The sequence below is a fragment of the Chiloscyllium punctatum genome, chromosome 20, assembly GCF_047496795.1.
Source record: "Chiloscyllium punctatum isolate Juve2018m chromosome 20, sChiPun1.3, whole genome shotgun sequence".
Classification (NCBI taxonomy): domain Eukaryota; kingdom Metazoa; phylum Chordata; class Chondrichthyes; order Orectolobiformes; family Hemiscylliidae; genus Chiloscyllium; species Chiloscyllium punctatum.
The window spans coordinates 28,421,089-28,440,020 of record NC_092758.1 but is presented as its reverse complement, the minus strand read 5'-3'; the positions used below and the strand labels follow the sequence as shown (position 1 = coordinate 28,440,020).

The following is an 18,932-nucleotide window of genomic DNA, read 5'->3' as shown; positions in this document are numbered from 1 at the left end:
TGTCTCCTCCTCTGATCATCCACTTGCCGAGCCCACTTAATTCCTGTTTCTTACCTTACTGAAACATGAATTGCCTATTGCTAGTGTTGTGACTGTTTGCCCCTTGTACGCCCTTTTCCTTGCCAAGTTAAAATAGGTCCTGTTGTAGTGTCAGAACAAGCTTTCTCCACATATGTAAAACTATGGAACTGACATTAAATAAGTTATAGCAGTTCATTTGACTTTGCAATTAAAATACTATATAATTTTGCTTTACAAACAGTTTTGCTTCCTACCAACCCTACGTACTTGTTGTGTGTCACTATCTCTATTCTCTGCTGCAAGGATTGGAGCAGTTCAGGGCTGCAAATGCAGCATTAAAGCTTGCTTCCTCACTGCCTCCTCAATTGTTTTCACAACCTACAAGGCACACATTCAGAGTGTGACAGAATATACTCCACTTGCTGAGTTGAATTTAAGAAGCATGACACCATTCAGAAAATAGCAATCCACCTGATTCATTAGACTAGACAACTGGTTGCTGTGCTACTTATGTTTTGTGGCAACAATGCGTGCTGCCAGTTGATGCAAAATCAACTCACCAACCATTTGACAATATTTCAGAATTCCTTGGACATTACCAACTAGGTCAAGGTCAAGTTTATGAGAACATTAACGCTGACAGGATTTTTTTTTCAATTCTCACATGGCTCTGCATTTGACCTATATTGCCATTACTCATTATTAATGAATCAAAGGCAGAACTTTATGTGTGGAATGCCAATTTTGGCAACCACCCATTTACTGTGTTATGGCAGTGAGCTTGTTGGTGCATAGGAAGATAATGGACTGAGCATTAGCTGCAGTTTAAGTGCTGTCTCCTGTCAAAAATGTGCCAGGCAGGCCTTGTAAAATCCAGCCCTAAATGTTTGATCTCTATTCTGTGGGAGCATCTTTACCAAAGGGACTGCAGTAGTTCAAAACAAAGGCCGATCACTACCTTCTCGGGGCCAACTAGAGATGGGTAATAAATGCTGTCCCAGCCAGTACTGCTCACTTCCCACAAATGAATAAAAGAAAAGTAATGTGTGAACTGCTGACCTAGTCAGCAACATCCAACTTCAAAATAAAGTAATAGTTCTGAATAAATGCAATCTGGTTGCATAATAATTCCTGACTGTGACATATTCCTAATATTCAACAGAGAAAGGGACAATGGGGAGAGGTTATTGTCACTTGTGAATGGTAACAGAGGGTGGAACAGGATCGTTTCCATAAAATATGTGGACGTTCTGAAGTTTTGCTTGATTAACATTGATTTTTAACACACATTTATGTGAAATAATACAATCCTGCATGTGATGATGTTACGCCTTTAACCTGTTGATGTTATCCTTAGTTTTTTTCAAGAGGGGTCGTAAAGGCAGAGATTCTGACATCTCTGGAAATATCTACTCAAAAGGCTTTTAAATTGCTTTTTCTAAACATTTGTACAATGAAAGGGGAGTGGCCAATTCTCCCAGTTCAGGGTTTTTTCTAGTTTTGGATTAGGTTTAGTTGGAGACTCAAAGAAACAGCTCCGTGCTGATCCTCTCTCTCTCTGACATCTCTCCTGTAAGAACTGTATTTGATTTTATGTTTTTTTTCCGAGGGGATGTTTATGGGATGTTGCAGGAAATCAATACAGTTCTTAAGTTGTGATAACATGTCGGTTGGGTTTTCAAATATTTATGTTATTCTAAATTGGGTTTTCTTTTGTTCATGTGTAAATAAATTCTATTTTGTTTAAAACCAAGTGGTTTGACCAGCTGCATCTCTCCTGGAATATTCACCTTACACCTGCTTAAAATATCTAGGAATGTTAGGGTCTGGGCTACTTTCTTTAAAATGTTTTGAGGAGGTCCGGCCTGGTCGATAACATGCAATAGCAACAAAGCCAAATGAACCGAGGTTCAAGATAGAGGTCAAGTTTGGGACGTGTGCCAAGTGAGGGAACTCATTTCTTTAAATAAAAACTGTTGGATATTTGGTTTTGTCAGTGCCATCATTGGAAGAGAAATCACTTTGCCACGAAGTTAATTCGGGGGAATTAAAACAGATAGTGCTGTAACAGTTCAGCATATCTTGCTGCATCTGTCGAGAGAGAAACAAAGTTAATGTTTTGAGCTGAAATAAGTCCTTTATTAGATCTCTAATTGGCCACCTCACTCTCAGCCACCTTCCCTCCAGCCCCACCTCCTCAGCTCACAAGCCTCGATGAATCAGGAGAAAACATTGATTAGATTACTTACAGTGTGGAAACAGGCCCTTCGGCCCAACAAGTCCACACCGCCCCGCCGAAGCGTAACCCACCCATACCCCTACATTTACCCCTTACTTAACACTACGGGCAATTTAGCATGGCCAATTCACCTGACCTGCACATCTTTGGACTGTGGGAGGAAACCGGAGCACCCGGAGGAAACCCATGCAGACACGGGGAGGACGTGCAAACTCCACACAGTTAGTCGCCTGAGGCGGGAATTGAACCCGGGTCTCTGGCGCTGTGAGGCAGCAGTGCTAACCACTCTGCCACCGTGCCGCCCATTGCCACCGTGCCGCCCATTGATTCTCCTGCTCCTCGGATGCTGACTGACCTGCTGTACTTTTCCAGCACCCCACTCTCGAACCTATTTTGTGGGTCCAACCACCTGCTTTCTCAGCTCCAGTGACCCATGTCAGACAGCCCAATATTAACTTGGTCTTTCTCTTCACAGATATTCCAGATATGCTGATTTTTTTCCAATAATTTCTGTTTTTACTTCCACTTTCCAGCATCTGTAGTGTTTTGCTTTTATCTACAGTGCTCAGAAGATTACATTTGCAGAACATTAAAACTAGTAAATGTAGATGAGAATCCACATGATAAAATGAGTTCTATAAATAGAAATTACTTCAGGTATTCCAGTGAGTGTCTGTTTTTAGCCTTTTCAATGGCCTACATATAATATTGCACACCTAATATTCTCTGGGGTGGGAGTTTTGTCATGAAAAGCCTAGAAGTGTACCTAATAATTAAGAAAATTGTCAAATTCTGTACACAGTCTTACCTTAAATTGTGTGAGTAGCTGACTAGTGAGCAAGTTTAACTAGTAAAAGCTATATTCAGAACTGATATTCAGAACTTTTTCATACAAAGAATGATCAATTTCCAGATAGAGCAGTGAAGGCTAAACTTCAAAGTCTTTTAAGAGAGAATTAGATTTAGTAATCATAGGACTGCATATTCTTTGGGAATAGATTGTGGTCTGAATAGTTTTACTCATCTTTAATTGCATTTTGATCTTATGATTGAAGTTAAGCTCTTGAATTACTTGAACCTTACTTTTGGGTATTGAATAGATGGGATAGTGTTCTTGGTAGGGAATGTACACGGCCTTTGAAAAGTGGAGATTTGGCTATCGTTTCATCCTTCATGATATTTTATATCTTTCTAAATAAAAGATTATAAGTTCAATTTAAAACACTGCTGACTTAATAGAGTAATGAAAAACATTCTTGCAATCTAATTTCTAGATGGCTATCCCAAAGATGAAATAATATACCAGTGGGCAAGGTATCGTTCTGTTATCTTTGGAGAGCCACGTTTTTGGAGGCTGTATCAATTTGCATTTCTTGGATTGAGAAATACAACAGATCTTGTCAGGACTACTTCTGGTAAGTCACTTTCTGAAACTGACAGCTCGCAAAATAGGTCTTCCTCCTCCCCCCAGCCATCATGGGGGTCATATTATTGAAGTTTATGCATGCTCTAACAGAGAAATTTTGAGAACTGTGGATGATATTTCTTTTGGCAGAATCTTGGTAACCAGATGGTTTATCCTGTTCAGTTTTATTTTATTCTGTTGCTGATAAACTTGGTATTTACCACTGGAAGCATTTGTAGTCATGAGATGAGATGTATAACTTGGGAATGTACAAGTCAACTGGTACGGTCAAAAGCTACAGGAAACCATTAGAAAATAGCATTCTACTCTGCATTGGTTAGTCATACCTACCAAAAAAGAAGATGGTTCTGATCATTAGAGTTCCGTGATCTCGGTCCAAAGCCATTAATGCTTTACTGCTGGCCTTTTCTCCATGAATATTTGCTGATTTCACAATGTTCAACATCAGTCTCGGATGCTGAAGCAGTCTGTCTTTATGTGCATCAAAAACTGGACAACCACCAGGTTTGGTCTGATAACTGATAAGTGACATTCATGCCACACAAGTGCCAGGTCGTGACAATCACTGAGAAGAGAATCTAACTATCTCCACTTGAAGTTTAGTAGGATTGCTATTACTGAATCGACCACCATCAATTTCTTGGCAGTTATCATTGACCAAAAGCTGAAGTAGGCCAGACATATAAGTACTATGGCAACAAAAGCATGTTAGGTGCTGGAAAGTCTAAGGTGAGTAACTCCATATCTGTCTCCCCAAAACCTGTCCACCAGTTACAAGACACAAATCAGTAGCTTGATGGAATATTTCACACTTGTCCTGGATGAGCACATCTCCATCAACACTCAAGAAGCTTAATATATAGGACAAAGGAGCCCACTTAATTGGCACCCCATCCACCATTTTTCTGCATCATTCCCTCTACCACTGATGAGCAATGGCTGCTATGTGTACCATATACAACAATGCAATGCAGAAACTCAACAAGGCTCCTTTGACAGCATCCCCTAAGCTCACAAGGCAAGGGTAACAGCCATGTTGGAACTCAGTATCTGCTTTAACCGTCCCTCCCCCTCCCCAAGCCACCTCCACCCCGCCAAGGCATAGACTATCTCAACATAGAACTGTTCTTTTACTATTGTATAATGAAAACCTGAGAACACTAATAACACTGTTGGTATACCTATATTCAAAGAACTACAGCAGTTGAAGAAAGCAGCTCATCACCATTTTTTCAAAGTGCAATTAGCAAGGGGCAACAAGTGTCCACATACCATGCAGAAATAATGAAATAAAAATCAAATTATGGTGGAATGCTTGCCATCAATGTGCAGTCTTACTATCCAGTAGGTGGAATTTTACTGGTCTGGGGTTCTCTCCTCGTAGACAAAGAGCCACTATCTGTACTATGCTAGTGGCCTGATCGTGCCCTTTTTGGACTTAGTCCTGTTGGGTATAATGCAGGTTTCAGAGCCATGCTGCCAGAAGTCCTGGCCATTCCTCTTTGACAGTGCCACCATGTCTGGTGGCAGTTGCCAGAAATGCATCCAATAGAGCCCAGGATTTTCAAGGAATGCCATGCCAAAGATGAGTGAGAACAGAATAAAGATTATGGGATGGGTGTGGTGGTAGGATGGATGCATAATGATGTTGCAGCCAAAGACAGGAGCTGGCCTTTCAACATCCCATCCCACCGTCCAATGTTGGAACTGTCATTCAGTCCCAGAGTTAGTTCCTTGGCTGCTGCAGTCTTGCTCCATAAAGTATGCAGTGGCTCTTAATTGAGCATAATAGTTTTGTTAGCAGCTAATCATTTAACCTCACTGATATTCTGCTACTATCATGAGGAATTCCCTAACTGAACTTTAACCTAATGGGGGTAATTTTGTGACTTCATTGAATCATAGAATCATAGAAACTCTACAGTGTGGAAATAGACCATTTGGCCCAAGTACACACCGACCCTCCGAAGACTAACCCAACTAGACCCATTTCCCTAGATTTACCCCTTACTAATGCACCTACCCTACACATCCCTTAACACAATGGGAGACTGACCCAGGGTTTTGCCTGTAAAGTGGCCCCATTCATCATGGTTCTCTCTAAATCAGGCAAGGTTAAATTCTATCCAATGTATGTGAATCAAAAGAAAATCGTCCTGAATTTAATGTGATTTTCTACTGTCCCTGAGCTAACAAGTTTTGAAAGTTTTCTATTTACAATGCCTTAACCTAATGATTTTCTAAAGGCAATATTGGAGCCATAATTAATATCATATTTAATGCTGAGTTGAGAAAGTGTTAAAAAAATTATTTTCTCATTGTGTCCTCCACACTATTTTCCCCCTCTCCATTCTGTTGCTTATTGCTCTCGTTCTCTGCTTTTACATCTGCTGCAGTCTATTACTTTGGTTTAACCTTTACACTTTAAAGTTAAAATGCTTTGCTTGTCTTTGTCTCACTGTCAGTAGTAGACAAACAGGAGGCTGGAGGAGCACAGCAAGCCAGGCAGTATCTGGAGGTGGAGAAGCCCAATGTTTCGAGTATAACTCTTCTTCAAGAATGGGGATAGGTGGAGGGGATGTTGCAAATGAGGTGGGGTGGAAGAAGAGTTATGGGTGGGGAGAGGAGGCAGAGTGGTGAGGTGGTAATAGGTGAATACAGGTGGTAGGTATGACTTGGAAGGCCAATAGGAGGAATGAATCTGGTAGGTTGCTGGAAGGAGGGATTGGTCAGAGGGATTGAAAGGAAGGGGAGAGGATGGAAAGGGAGTTGGGGAAGGTGATTTGAAATTGGAGAACTCAATGTTAAGTCCTCTGGGCTGTAGGCTGCCCAGGCAGAAGCTGAGGAGTTGTTTCTCCAATGTCCGATTCGCTGTGGCAATGGAGGAGACCTAGGATGGTCATGTCAGAGAGGGAGTGGGAAGGGGAATTGAAATGGGTTGCAATTGGGAGGTCAGGCTTACCTTTACAGGCTTGGCTGAGATGCTTGGCAAAATATGCCCTTAGTTTACGTTTGGTCTCACCAATGTAGAAGACACCACGTTGGGAGCAGCAGATACAATAAACTAGGTTGGAGGAGAGGCAGTTGAACCTCTGTTTCACCTGGAAGGACTGTTTGGATTCTGGGTGGAGGGGAGAGGATGGTGTACTGGCTGGCTTTGCATCATTTATGGTTCCAGGGGAAGGTACGGGCTGTTTCGGGGGATTGGTGGAGGAGAGTGGCACGAACCAAGGAGTGGCAAAGGGAATGGTCCTTGTGGAAGGCAGAGAAGGGTGAGGAGAGGAAGATGTTCTTTGTGGTGGGGTCCAGTAGGAATTGGTGGACATATTTGAGGATGATACGTTGGATGCGTAGAAAGGGGGGTAGAAAGTGAGGACAAGGGGGACATTGTCATTATTATGTTTGAACAAGGTGGGATATAGAGAAGTGGAACAGGGAATGAAGGAGGTGCATTGGAGAGCTGTTTGGATGACAAAGAGGGAAAAGCACATTGCTTGAAATATGTGGACATCTGGGGTGCGTGGGAGTGGAACGTCTCCTCACCAGAGCAGATGCGAAGGAGACAGAGGAATTGGGAAAACAGAATGGCGTTTTTTTCAGGATATAGGGTGGGAGGAGGTGTATCCAGGTAGTTATAGGAGTCTGTGGGTTTGTAGTAAATGTCAGTCTGTAAACTGTCACCAGAGATGGGAACGGAGAAGTCGAGAAAGGAGAGGGAGCTGCCCGAGATAGAGCAATTGAATTTGAGGGCAGGGTGAAAATTGTTGGCAAAGTTGATGAATGCTCCAGTTCAGCCTGGGTGCAGGATGCAGTACCTATGCAGTTATCGATGTAACGGTGGAAGAGTTGGGGCACAGTATCTGTGCATGGAGTGAAGAGCGACTGTCTGATGTGGCTGACAGAGGCAGTGTAGCTAGTGCCCTTTATACTTGCCCATGGCCATCCTCTGGATTTGGAGGAAATGGGAAGAGCTGAAGAAAAAGTTATTGTGGGTGAGGACTAATTCAGTGAAGTGGAGGAGGGTATTGGTGGAGAGGGACTGGATGGTCTGTTGGAGAAGAAGAAACTGAGGGCTTGCAGACTGCCATTGTAGGGTATGGGAGTGTATAGGGATTGAACTTCCATATTGAAGATGAAGTGTTGGAGGCCGAGGAACTGGGAGTTTCTGTGGAGATGGAGGGTATGACTGGTGTCCCGGATGTTGGTGGGAAGAACCTGGACTAAAAAAGAGAGAATGAAGTTGAGGTAGGAAGAAATTAGCTTGATGGGGCAGGAGCATGCTGAGATGATGGGTTGGGGGGATGGTTGGGTTTGTGGATCTTGGGGAGAAGGTAGAACCAGGCAGAGCGGTGCTGGGGTCTGTGAGGTTGGAGGTGGTGGAGGGGAGATCACCAGAGGTGATGAGGTCACGGACAGTGTTTCACTGACATCTGGATTATGCATTCAGTAGAACATGTACTGATGCTGACTCATCTTAAACAATCTATTACTAATCAGACAGAAGCTGTTTTTCATTTTCATAAAATTTTCATTTAAGATCATTTGTTAGTGTAAACAAATGACAATTACTTTAGAGTAATTTGCATTCACACTGTCCTTATAAACAATCAAACTATCTCATAATATAGACACTAGGTTAATTAACAGATTGCCTTGAATGCTCTCTTCATTTTAAGTGGTTACATTTCTTATTTCTCAATTACCTTTTTTCCAACCATTTCATTGATGTATACTTAATTTTCGTTGATGTTCAATAACTACCTCCAATCCCATTACAGAAATCATGTAAACATTTCTCATGACGTTCACAGACTGATGGAACCTGACTCTGATATGAGTTTGCTGCAGTTGTGCAAAATAGGTTTTGCCAAGGCAGAATGAAAAACATTAATAAGGTTTCTAGAATGAAATACATGCTGGTTAATTTTTAATTGTTTCAACTGAGCCCTTGAATTCTACCCAGCTATAAGGCAGTTCTACTTTAATTCTTGACTGGGACCCAAATTTTACCCTCATCACTTTCCATGCACAGATGTTTATCATAGTCTTGGCCTTGTTACATTGCTTATAGCTTTAATTATTTGATCTCTTGATTAAAAATATCTGAGTTTTAATTTGGAATTTCTCATTGCTTAATTATCTGTGTTGGGAATTCTGATGGTTATATGCAGTGTGCATCAAGAAGCTTGCATAATTTCCATACCATGTAATATCACCGCACTGTAATTCTTGCACTGCCTTTATATGGTAGTATTTCTAAGCAATGAATGCCACAGCTTGGCATAATACCCACATTGAATCATATAATAATCATTTATTTTGTAGTTAATTGTACTCACTAGTTCTGTGCTTTTTGATAGTAATGTATACTAAACAGGATGGTGGAAGTTTGGGGAGATGTTGGGGATAAAGCAATGGTAAAGTCATAGCTTTAGTAATCCAGAACCAACTATAATGTCCTGAGGGCTGGTGTTCAAATCTCAGCATGGCAGATGGTGAAGTTGAATTCAATTTAAAAATATCTAGAATAGAAAGCTAACCTAGTGATAATCATACAACCACTGTTGACAGCCATTTTAAAAATAAAATTGTTTCACTGATGTCTTTCAGGGAAGAGAATCTGCTGTCTCTACCAGGTCTGCCTTGCATGTAACTCAAGGTAGACAAGCAAGAGTCTGGAAGAACACAGCAAGTCAGGCAGCATCAGGAGGTGAAGAAGTCAACGCTTCTGGTGTAACCCTTCTTCGGTCCCGAAGAAGTGTTACACCCGAAGCAGTGATTTCTCCACCTCCTGAGGCCACTTGGCTTGCCGTGTTCTTCCAGCCTCCTGCCTGTCTATCTTGGATTCCAGCATCTGCTGGGTTTTTTTTGTCTCTTGCATGTAACTCTCAGCAATGTGGCCGATTCTTAATTACCGTCTGGATAATTAGGGATAGGCTATGAATGCTGTCCTGATGCCTTCAGTATTGCCCTCATCCTGGGACCGAATTTTTAGATAACTTTAAATATGCCATATAATACATAGCTTTTTGCAGTCTTTCAAAGAGCATAAATCCATTGTTTTATGTATAAATAGACTTCTCAGTCTGTGGAATGGAATTTGGAAGGGAATGTCTTTAGTTATGCTGTTGTGAAGTATGCAACTTACATTGCTACATGTTATTAACACTAGCACAGGTAAACCAGCACAACCACTAGCACTGACAGGTTATGAAATATAACAGTACAATGATGGTGCCTGAAGCATGTGGAACCTTATCCCATGCAGTTTATTACAAACAGTGATAAGTCATATGTGAGAAATACAGACCTGCATCATTATTCAGTTCATATCTCTATAGGCCTGTTATTTATTAGTGCATTTCCTGAGTGATTTAAATATCAACTCAAATCAATTTCCTGCTGGAAAAATGGCAGTTTGTAGTCAATCTTCAGTACTACAGTCCCCAAAGGCTAGTTCTGGTTAATTTAATAGCTGCTGATCGATCTTTGCTCCAGATTAATATCAGCTTGATGGAAACCCACCTATATGACACTCATTCTGGTTTAGGTTGTGAGTTCTATAAGTGTTACATCCTATGAGCTGGCAGTGATTCAATACTGATGTTCCATATGGTACTCTCAATGGGCTAGCTGTCATCTTTTAGTGAGTATTCTTAATGTTGCATCCTTTGAACTAGTGCCAGTACAGTGTTAAGTTACACTTCTGTCCTATCACTGGTTTTTCAGTGATCCTTAGTGATAATAAAATTTGTTTCTCATCAGAACTATTCCCTCTGTTTTCTCTTATTTTTCCACTCGTGAAAATTCCTCTGGAAGCTTTTGACCAGAAATTATTTTGAAGAATGCTAATAAGTTTTTCTGAATGGCTGGAATGGACCAACTGCCAGTTTTGAAATTAACCAAAGACAATTGCCCAAGACAAACTGGGGAAGATCCAATCACATTGGGCTGAATGTTATTCGAAATTAACCAGCGTATCATTTTTGCTGGACTTCGTGCAGGGTTTCTCTCGACAGACTTGGTGAGTTTTCTCACCATCATCCCAAACGCATCTCATTAACTAGATACAATGCCCATCTGGTATCTCTCTCATCTGATGTTAGCTCAAATCTCCCACTTGCATAGGCAGAAGTACTCATTACTGCAAAGTTATCCTTGAACTCCTGGCATCAGTGCCATATTTAGAAAGCTGTGCACCCACCTCAGTGCTGTCAGTGTACAGCTGCACCTCACAGTTATTGACATTTGCTCCAGACATGATAAGTATTGGTGCCCCACTTTGTGAAAGGGGATTCGGAGGTCCTGTTGGTTGAGTTATTGCACATGTGGAACATTCACTTCTCCAAGTACTGGCTATGACACCAGACCTTGCTAGTCTAGTTCAAGGATGCCATCCAGGTCATTGTGGGCTCAGCTGTCTGAACTGTAAGAAATGCTGCAAGAGGAACACTGACTTCTCCTTTTCACCAGGATAAGGGTCACTATCTTCACTTTATGGCCTAACACACATTCTATCTCTGCTATTGTACCCATCTCTTGGCATACTACTCTTAACATCTGCCTCCTCTCTCATTCACTCAATATCCCCACCCTACTAACTGAATGGCCTCTTCACAAGCTACTCACTCACTCACTTGGGATACCTCTCCACCCTTCCCCTCCCCACTTACATCAGTGTTAGCAGCTGTGCCAACTACTTGTATCATGCTCATTCACTCCTTTTTGTCTCATTCCAAGAGAAAACAGTCATAACAGAGTAGAAAGAACCACAACATACAGCTCCTCATGATGCTTGGCCAATACTTCCCTTTGACTTTGTAACATGGCCATTTGCTTGAAGCACAACATTGGGCATTTGGTGTGCAATGGCTGACAAATGGTGCAGGTGTGAGATTGACATAGCACAGTACCTTATAGAAAAATGTTCTCCCCATTGACTGATTGATACTGACAGCCATGATGAGCTGCTTGGTTTCATGCCTGCACTAAATAGCAAGTCAAGAAATAAGTACTCAGAGCCTTACTTTTAGCTGATTGAGATAAAAAATGCTGTGAGCATTCCAAGTAGGATCAAATGAGTGCAGGCTAAGAGAGCAAACAAGGAGCCCTGCGACTCACCCTAGTCCAATCCATGAACTGGTCACCTGCCCGTGCGCTCAGAGTCAACTGGAAGCAGCATTGCAATGAAAGGTGCCAGTAGACTAAAGGATGCAGCCACTGAAGTGCAGAACCATACTGCTCATTGATTGGAGATGTGATGTGATGATGCAGTGAAACTGGTACATGTTGGATGTCAACATTTATGGATACGAGATATTGGTGCCCAAGAGTAAGGTGTGGAAGAAGAAGAGATGAGCTGGAGTCACCAGCTACTCACTTTGACTTTCTTGTCTGGAATTTTCAGACAACTAGTTTCTAAACAGCAATGGGAGAAAGGGAGACTACATACTAACAAGGGTGATAAGCGATAGTCCCTGATAATAGGCTTCTTGCCAATCACCAGTGAGAATTTTGCCTCAAGATCAAGCATTTGTTTGAAAATATATTATTTTTGTTCTTGATGTCAAGAAGGACTTTACAGGGGATTTCATCCAATTTTCTCAAATTTCTCACACTGCCTATATCATTCAGGGGGCTGGGAAGAATCTGCTCATTGTATCAGGGTCAATGCTAGCTCCTTTTTTAGTGTCCAACATTTTGGTCACCCATTCCTAAATTATACCTCAACATTATCATTAAATCTTTGTTCCACTAATCAACTATGTGGTAAACTATCACAGATGATACATCACATTATAATATGAATTATCTACATGACTTGAATCTGAGCTGTTCAGCAATGTAACAGCACTGTCCAGTGTATGAGCAAGTTCAGCGCACTACTTCTACTCTCTCAGCAAAGATATAAAAGTTTTAGCAGCATTTACATTTAATATTATGTAATTTATTAAAATGAAATGGTGATAGGGCTACACAATTCCTTTGCCAAGTACTTTAAATTCGCAAGACAGTTTCATTAGTCTGTCATTCTCAGCTTACTGGTGCAATGCAGATTTAGTTCATTATTGCTATTCGATCACAGTTTCAGGTTTATTTAGTCCCTGGTTTTTCATCTTTTCCCTTAACTAATGTTTGTTATAATTTGCTCCCTACTTTTGGAGATGAGGTCCAGTTTCACGAATAAATTTGGAGTGCAGTTATTTATTTTAACAAGATCTTAAGCAATTCATAGAATCATAGATTCCTTACAGTGTGTAAACAGGCCTGACAAGTCCACATTGACCCTCTGAAGAGTAATCTATCCAGATTCATTCCCCTATCCTATTACTCTACATTTAACCCTTAATAATTCACCTAACCTACATATCCCTGAACACTATGGGCAATTTAGCATGGCCATTCACCTAACCTGCACATCTTTGGATTGTGGGAGGAAACAGGAGCACCCGGAGGAAATCCAATTAATTTACTTGAACATGCAAGATATTATGCAGAGGTAGAATTGCACATTATATAGGCTGTAACTTCACGAGGAGGAGGAAAGGATGAAGAATCTGCCTGTGCTTTATTTAATTATTTATGATGGAATATATTGAGGTGTGTGCAGAAAATGATTTGGAACTTCATTTTGTCTTCCACTGGTTTTTTTTTAATATTACCAACAGAACCTCCTTTACCTATTACCATGTTATGGATGAATTTATTTGTTTGAATCCATATCAGCACCTCGCCCAATGATAATGTGACTTCAGTGAATGGGAGGACTTTTAAAAAAAATGTCAATATCTCTCCTACCACCAAAACCCTAAAAATCACGATTATTGGAGGAACAAAAATCTCTTGATAATTAAATTGTTTTATTATAGTAATAACTGTTATTTTGGTCTGACAGTTATTTCCCAAATTGAATTGGGTTTAAAAAAGAACAAAGTATTTTGATTGCAAATCATTTGTTGTGTATTTCTGATAATTTTATTTGACCTTTTTATAAATGTGATTTGGATATTTGGTACGAGGTAGTCAATTGTCAAGCACTGTTCAAGTCGTAACACTTTGGGCTGATTATAAAACCTAATTTTAAGTTAGTTTGTTTCTTCCTTCTTACCCAAATCAGTAATTTAATGATTTTCTTTTACGACTGACAACTTGAAAGTAAAAATGAACTTTGCAGTTCCCCCCTTCAGGAGAATTGATTTGGTCTTAGTTCTGAACGTTAACTAACTCATATGCAGAATGGATTTTAAATTATTCAATGTCATTTGTCTCATTTTCCAATTGGAAAGGTGGACATAAAACATTTTGTCTCAATTGATAGGAAGGCAAATACTTTAAGCCTTGTTTAACAATGTACAAATGTCATGTACACTCCGTAATTTATTCCAGTTCGTTGCTATTTTTCATTCACTGTAGAGAAAATTTATTGTACCTATTAAGTTGATTTTACTGTGCTCACTATTGCTTCATGGTGAACCGAATTTCATATGCATGTATCTTCACAAATGATTTATACACTTTAGTAGTAAAATTATACAATAGTGCTATGATTAGCATCAGATCCGAAGACAACTATCCCCTCAAATGTTGAATAAATGAGCGAGAATGTTTTTGACACACAACTCCACTTCTAAATCTTTTATTTTCCTTTAAGCTAATTTTGTTTTTGGTAATAATTGCCTGATCATCACTATTATTCATGAGCTGGTCATTGTAGCATTCTACCCAGAAGCCAAGTATTTTAGCTTATAATTAGATATGCATCCTAGCAGAAGTGCCTGAAGAAAGCAAAGGCAGGGATATGCAAAAACATGTCAGTATCCATGGTACACCTGGAGGCTTCATTAATGGTTTGGTGTTATCATAGGGAGCTCTATAATTGAAGGTGAATGCATAACAACCACTGTTATCACTGACAGGCTTATAATGAGCCTGAGATATTTCGCAGATGCAATTCTATTGATTTCAGAATGTATTAAAATAAAAATATGCCTGATTCTGGAACCTTGAAATAGGCACAAAAATGGTGGAAAACTCAATAGTTCAGGCAGCATCTGCAGACACAATCAGAGTTAATATTTCAGGTCAATGACCTTTCATTTAGAACGGAAGTCTAAAATTCAGCTGCCGGGTTTGTTTAATTGTTTTACCAAGAGTTCCTCAATTGGCAAGTTCTCAAGTCAAAATCACAAGTGTATGGGGTAAAAAGCAATATAATAAGATTTAAATTGATAAATCATGGCCTCACAGAAAATATGTACTGCATTAGCTATTGATTAAAATTTTCTCCCACACATCAGGCTAATGAAACAAACTCTTTTGTTACAGAACTGTATTCAGCCATTCAGGAAGTTACTTAAGAACAGGACTTAACTCCCAGCCCTCATGCCTGTTTTGTCGTTCAGCTCATTGCAGCTGATCTGAACCCCAACCTCATTCATTATATTCATGTTTCTTCCTATGCTCACCTGATAAAATTTATTAAAATCAGTCTATAAAGCTTCCAGTAATACAGTACCACAAAGTTTTCATAGAACACCTACAGTGTGGAAGCAGGCCATTTGGCCCATCAGGTCAACACTGACTTCTGAAGACCTTCCCACCCAGGTCCACCAACCATCCTCTCCTTGTAACCCTGCATTTCCTATGCACCTAATCTACCTAGCCTGCATATTCTTGGACACTACAGGCAATTTCGCAAGGACAGTCCGCTTAACCTGCACATCTTTGGACTGTGGGAGAAAGCTGGAGCACCTGGAGAAAAATCACACAGACGTGGGGAGAACATGCAGACTCCACACAGATAGTTGCCTGAGGGTGCAATCAAACCCGACTCCCTGGTGCTGTGAGGCAGCTGTGCTAACCACTGAGGCACAGTGTTGCTCACATCAGGACAATGAAAGTCCTGATTTAGAGGAAAGATTTCCAGATATCCACAACCCTATACTAAAGAAGTGATTTCTTCTTGATTAACCTGGCTCTGATTTTAGGATTGTCTTCCGATTCCGATTGTCCAGGGGAAATACCTCCTCTTTATCTATCTTATTATACACATTTTCATTTAGATCACCACAACTCATTCTTCTGTACTCAAAGATTAGGCAACCTATCCTCATCATTCAAGAATTGTAGAACGGTTATATCACAGAAGGATTCTATACATTCCATTGTCTTCATACATATGTTGTGTTGGACTGACTCATTTAGTCCAATTCCCTGTTGAAAGTCAGGATTGAATTTGTCTCCACCGTACCCTCAGTAAGTGCAGCCTGATCAGTTGTAGTATTACAGAGAGGGTTTATCTTGCATTAGTTATAGTTCATTTGTTCATACGATTATTTAACTGAGAATGAATGATTCATGTCCTCCAAAGATAATGCATCTTTTCTTCAGATGCATTACACAGAATTGAATGAAGATGAATGAAGAAAGCATCAATTTACTTATTCTGCAACTGAGAAAAAGGTCATTGTTCTGTCAACTATTTGATCGCTTTTTGTACTTGTCCACTAACACATAGTGAGTTGTGGACATGAATACCTAAATCTTGGTTCCTGGTACCTCACCAATAAGCTAACAGTTGAATTTAAAAGCAAAATACAGCACTTCAAATGCTGAAGTTTGGAATTATACTGGACATGAAATGTTAATGGCCTCTCTCTCCTGCTCAGTTTTCCCAACATTTTGATATGCCTTTCCTGTGTCCAAAGTAGACACGTGCTTCACACGTGCTTATTTGAAATCTGTTTACCCTCAATTTGTTCTAAACATGCACTTAATTTGTGCATAACATGAACTTATTTTGTGTATAACATGAATTTAAATTGTCTGTATTTCTTTGGCTTAATTTTCTGCTCTCATCTCTGCTATTGAATTTGCATCCAAATTGAGTGTCATTTGCAAGCATAATGTTCAACATGCCTTGTTCCAGGTGTGAACGAGGGAGCTGGATCCCATTGGCTCAACCCTCGGTTTGGTCAAACAGTAGCATTAATTCTCATTGGCATGAGTCTATACCTCTCTCCAATTAAAATATAGTTAACTACCTTTTACTGTAAGCAATAAGACCAGCACAAGATTTTCTTCAGCTAAAGTCAGAGCAAGTTTAAAAAGTGCAAAACTGAAGAAAAATAAAGTTGCAACATCATATGAGGTTTTATGCTGTAATCTGTGCCAAACACAGGGTGAGTCTTGTTTCTTTGAGATTAATTGTGGTGTTGGGCCGAAAATTATGAGGTACATCCACCCAGGGGTTGGTTATTTTTCTTCTCAATGCATTGAAAATGCATTGCAAAGTTTAAGGGCAGACAGGTAGGACATTCTCCCTCCTGCCAGGACCGTCTGGCCATCATATTTACAAGGCAGGTATTACTTCACACTCTTCATCAGACGCTACAGTATTCAACAGCTTGTGCACCATCTGCTCATTGACCTTTCTTTACAAGTAGTAGAATATGAACACCTGATAGCTTTTAATGGGACATGGACCACAACCACAACAGAAGGCACTAAACCAGTTTTCATTCTGAACTGTTTAATATCTAACTTTTCCCCTATAACTTTGTTTTTAGTTCTGATGCACAGCTCCTGAAGCACAGTGCTTATGTACCCATGTTGAAAGAGGGTTTGGAAATTTATTGCCACTTCGTGAGGGAATCTCTAAGAGGCAGCACATTAAGATGTTGGTGCTTGATGAAACCTCAGTTAAAGGTGGTAGATCTTCACATAAACCTTTTTTTTATACCTCAGTACTTCTTTGGATCCCACTGCCAATCCAGGGCAAAATAGATATCCTTGTGTTCCAGGCCCATAGAGTCATAAAGTCATAGAGATGTACAGCACGGAAACAGACTCTTCGGTCCAACCCATCCATGCCATCCAAATATCCCAACCTAATCTAGTCCCATCTGCCAGCACCCGGCCCATATCCCTCCAAACCCTTCCTATTCACATACCCATCCAAATGCCTTTTAAATGTTGCAATTGTACCAGCCTCCACCACCTCCCACCTTTACCAGTACCTTTTATTAGACTGCTCTGACACTGAAAGCCCCCGCAATCCTGTTCAGGCATTGTTTGCTCATCCACTTGAGCTTTGTCTTTCTGGTCTCACTGGGCCTTCCCTCTTTGTCTTCTCCTCAATGTGTACCTCAGCAATGCCAGGATAACTGTTAGGTTAGGTCAGTCAAACACCTGACATGGAAGTCCTGATCTGTGAAGAAATATGAGGACAGAAATGTTAGTTCTTCATTTGCCATTTGAACATAGTTAAGCTACACTTTGAACTTTTATCAAGATACATATCAGGGCAAAAGCCTGCCCTACATCCACCTCTTGACAGTGAAGTACATGTTCCATGATCCATGACTACATTTCCTCTTCTTCATTCTGTCTTGTGCAAGATCTTTGTAGACTTAGTCTTTGTATGCGCCAAATAGCTTATTGTATGGAAAGCAATCTGAAACTTGGCCTACTGAATGGGTCCTATAACCTTAGAATCTATAGACTGCATAATGACTTCAATCCGTGTCCTTAACTTTCACATCCATGGGAATGTTCCTATAAGTTTGCATGTGCAAGAACCTTCTACCATTATCACCACAGTTGGTGAGTCTCAAGTGTCCTTCTTTACAGGGTTAAGTAACTCAGAAAATGGTTGGATGTTAGTGTTGTGAGTTGGTAGAGCATCACTATCTTTATTTTGCAGGGAGTCCTTCCCTTCAATGCAGTTAAATTCAGCACCACTTCCTGCTAACTAATGATAGGGAGCAGTGTATAGACCTCTAGAACTATGACTTTCATTTTCACTCTTTTTCACTTACCTGGGTGCATGTACAATAGTATTTTTCTGTTTCTGTTTTGGTTCCCTCAGATGGGGTGTATGTACTATGGAGGAACATGATTCTTGCCCCCACCCTATTCTCATACCCATCCCCATATCAGACCTTAGCCTTTCACTACCCTTTACTCAATCTATCTGTTCTTTTACTCCATCGTGATACAAACACACTCTTCCTCTTTCTCCTTACCACTATCAGTGTTACTCTCTCTTCTATATTCCAACTTTCTAACTCCTGGTTTCGAGGATCTATTCAGTGCTTCCAAAAACCATGCCCTTTCATTTTCATTCCCAATCATTTTTTTGTATCTAATCTGCCTTTCTCTGAACCTTTTTGAGTTGAGCCCGTTTGCTCTAGTCAGGTTTGTTGAATGCATCAGCTAGTGTGGCTGCATCACCTGAACAGGCTT

At 40.4% G+C, this 18,932-nt stretch overlaps 1 protein-coding gene across 3 annotated transcripts in view; it reads left to right on the top strand.

Annotated features, from left to right (window-relative positions):
- gabrg2 (gamma-aminobutyric acid type A receptor subunit gamma2) overlaps positions 1-18,932 on the top strand; it is a 128,768-nt gene that overhangs the window by 34,909 nt on the left and 74,927 nt on the right. For all 3 annotated transcript variants that reach the window (XM_072590559.1, XM_072590558.1, XM_072590557.1), the window contains exon 7: positions 3,535-3,675. In XM_072590559.1, the coding sequence (XP_072446660.1) occupies positions 3,535-3,675 (141 nt within the window). The remainder of the gene's footprint in view (positions 1-3,534; positions 3,676-18,932) is intronic.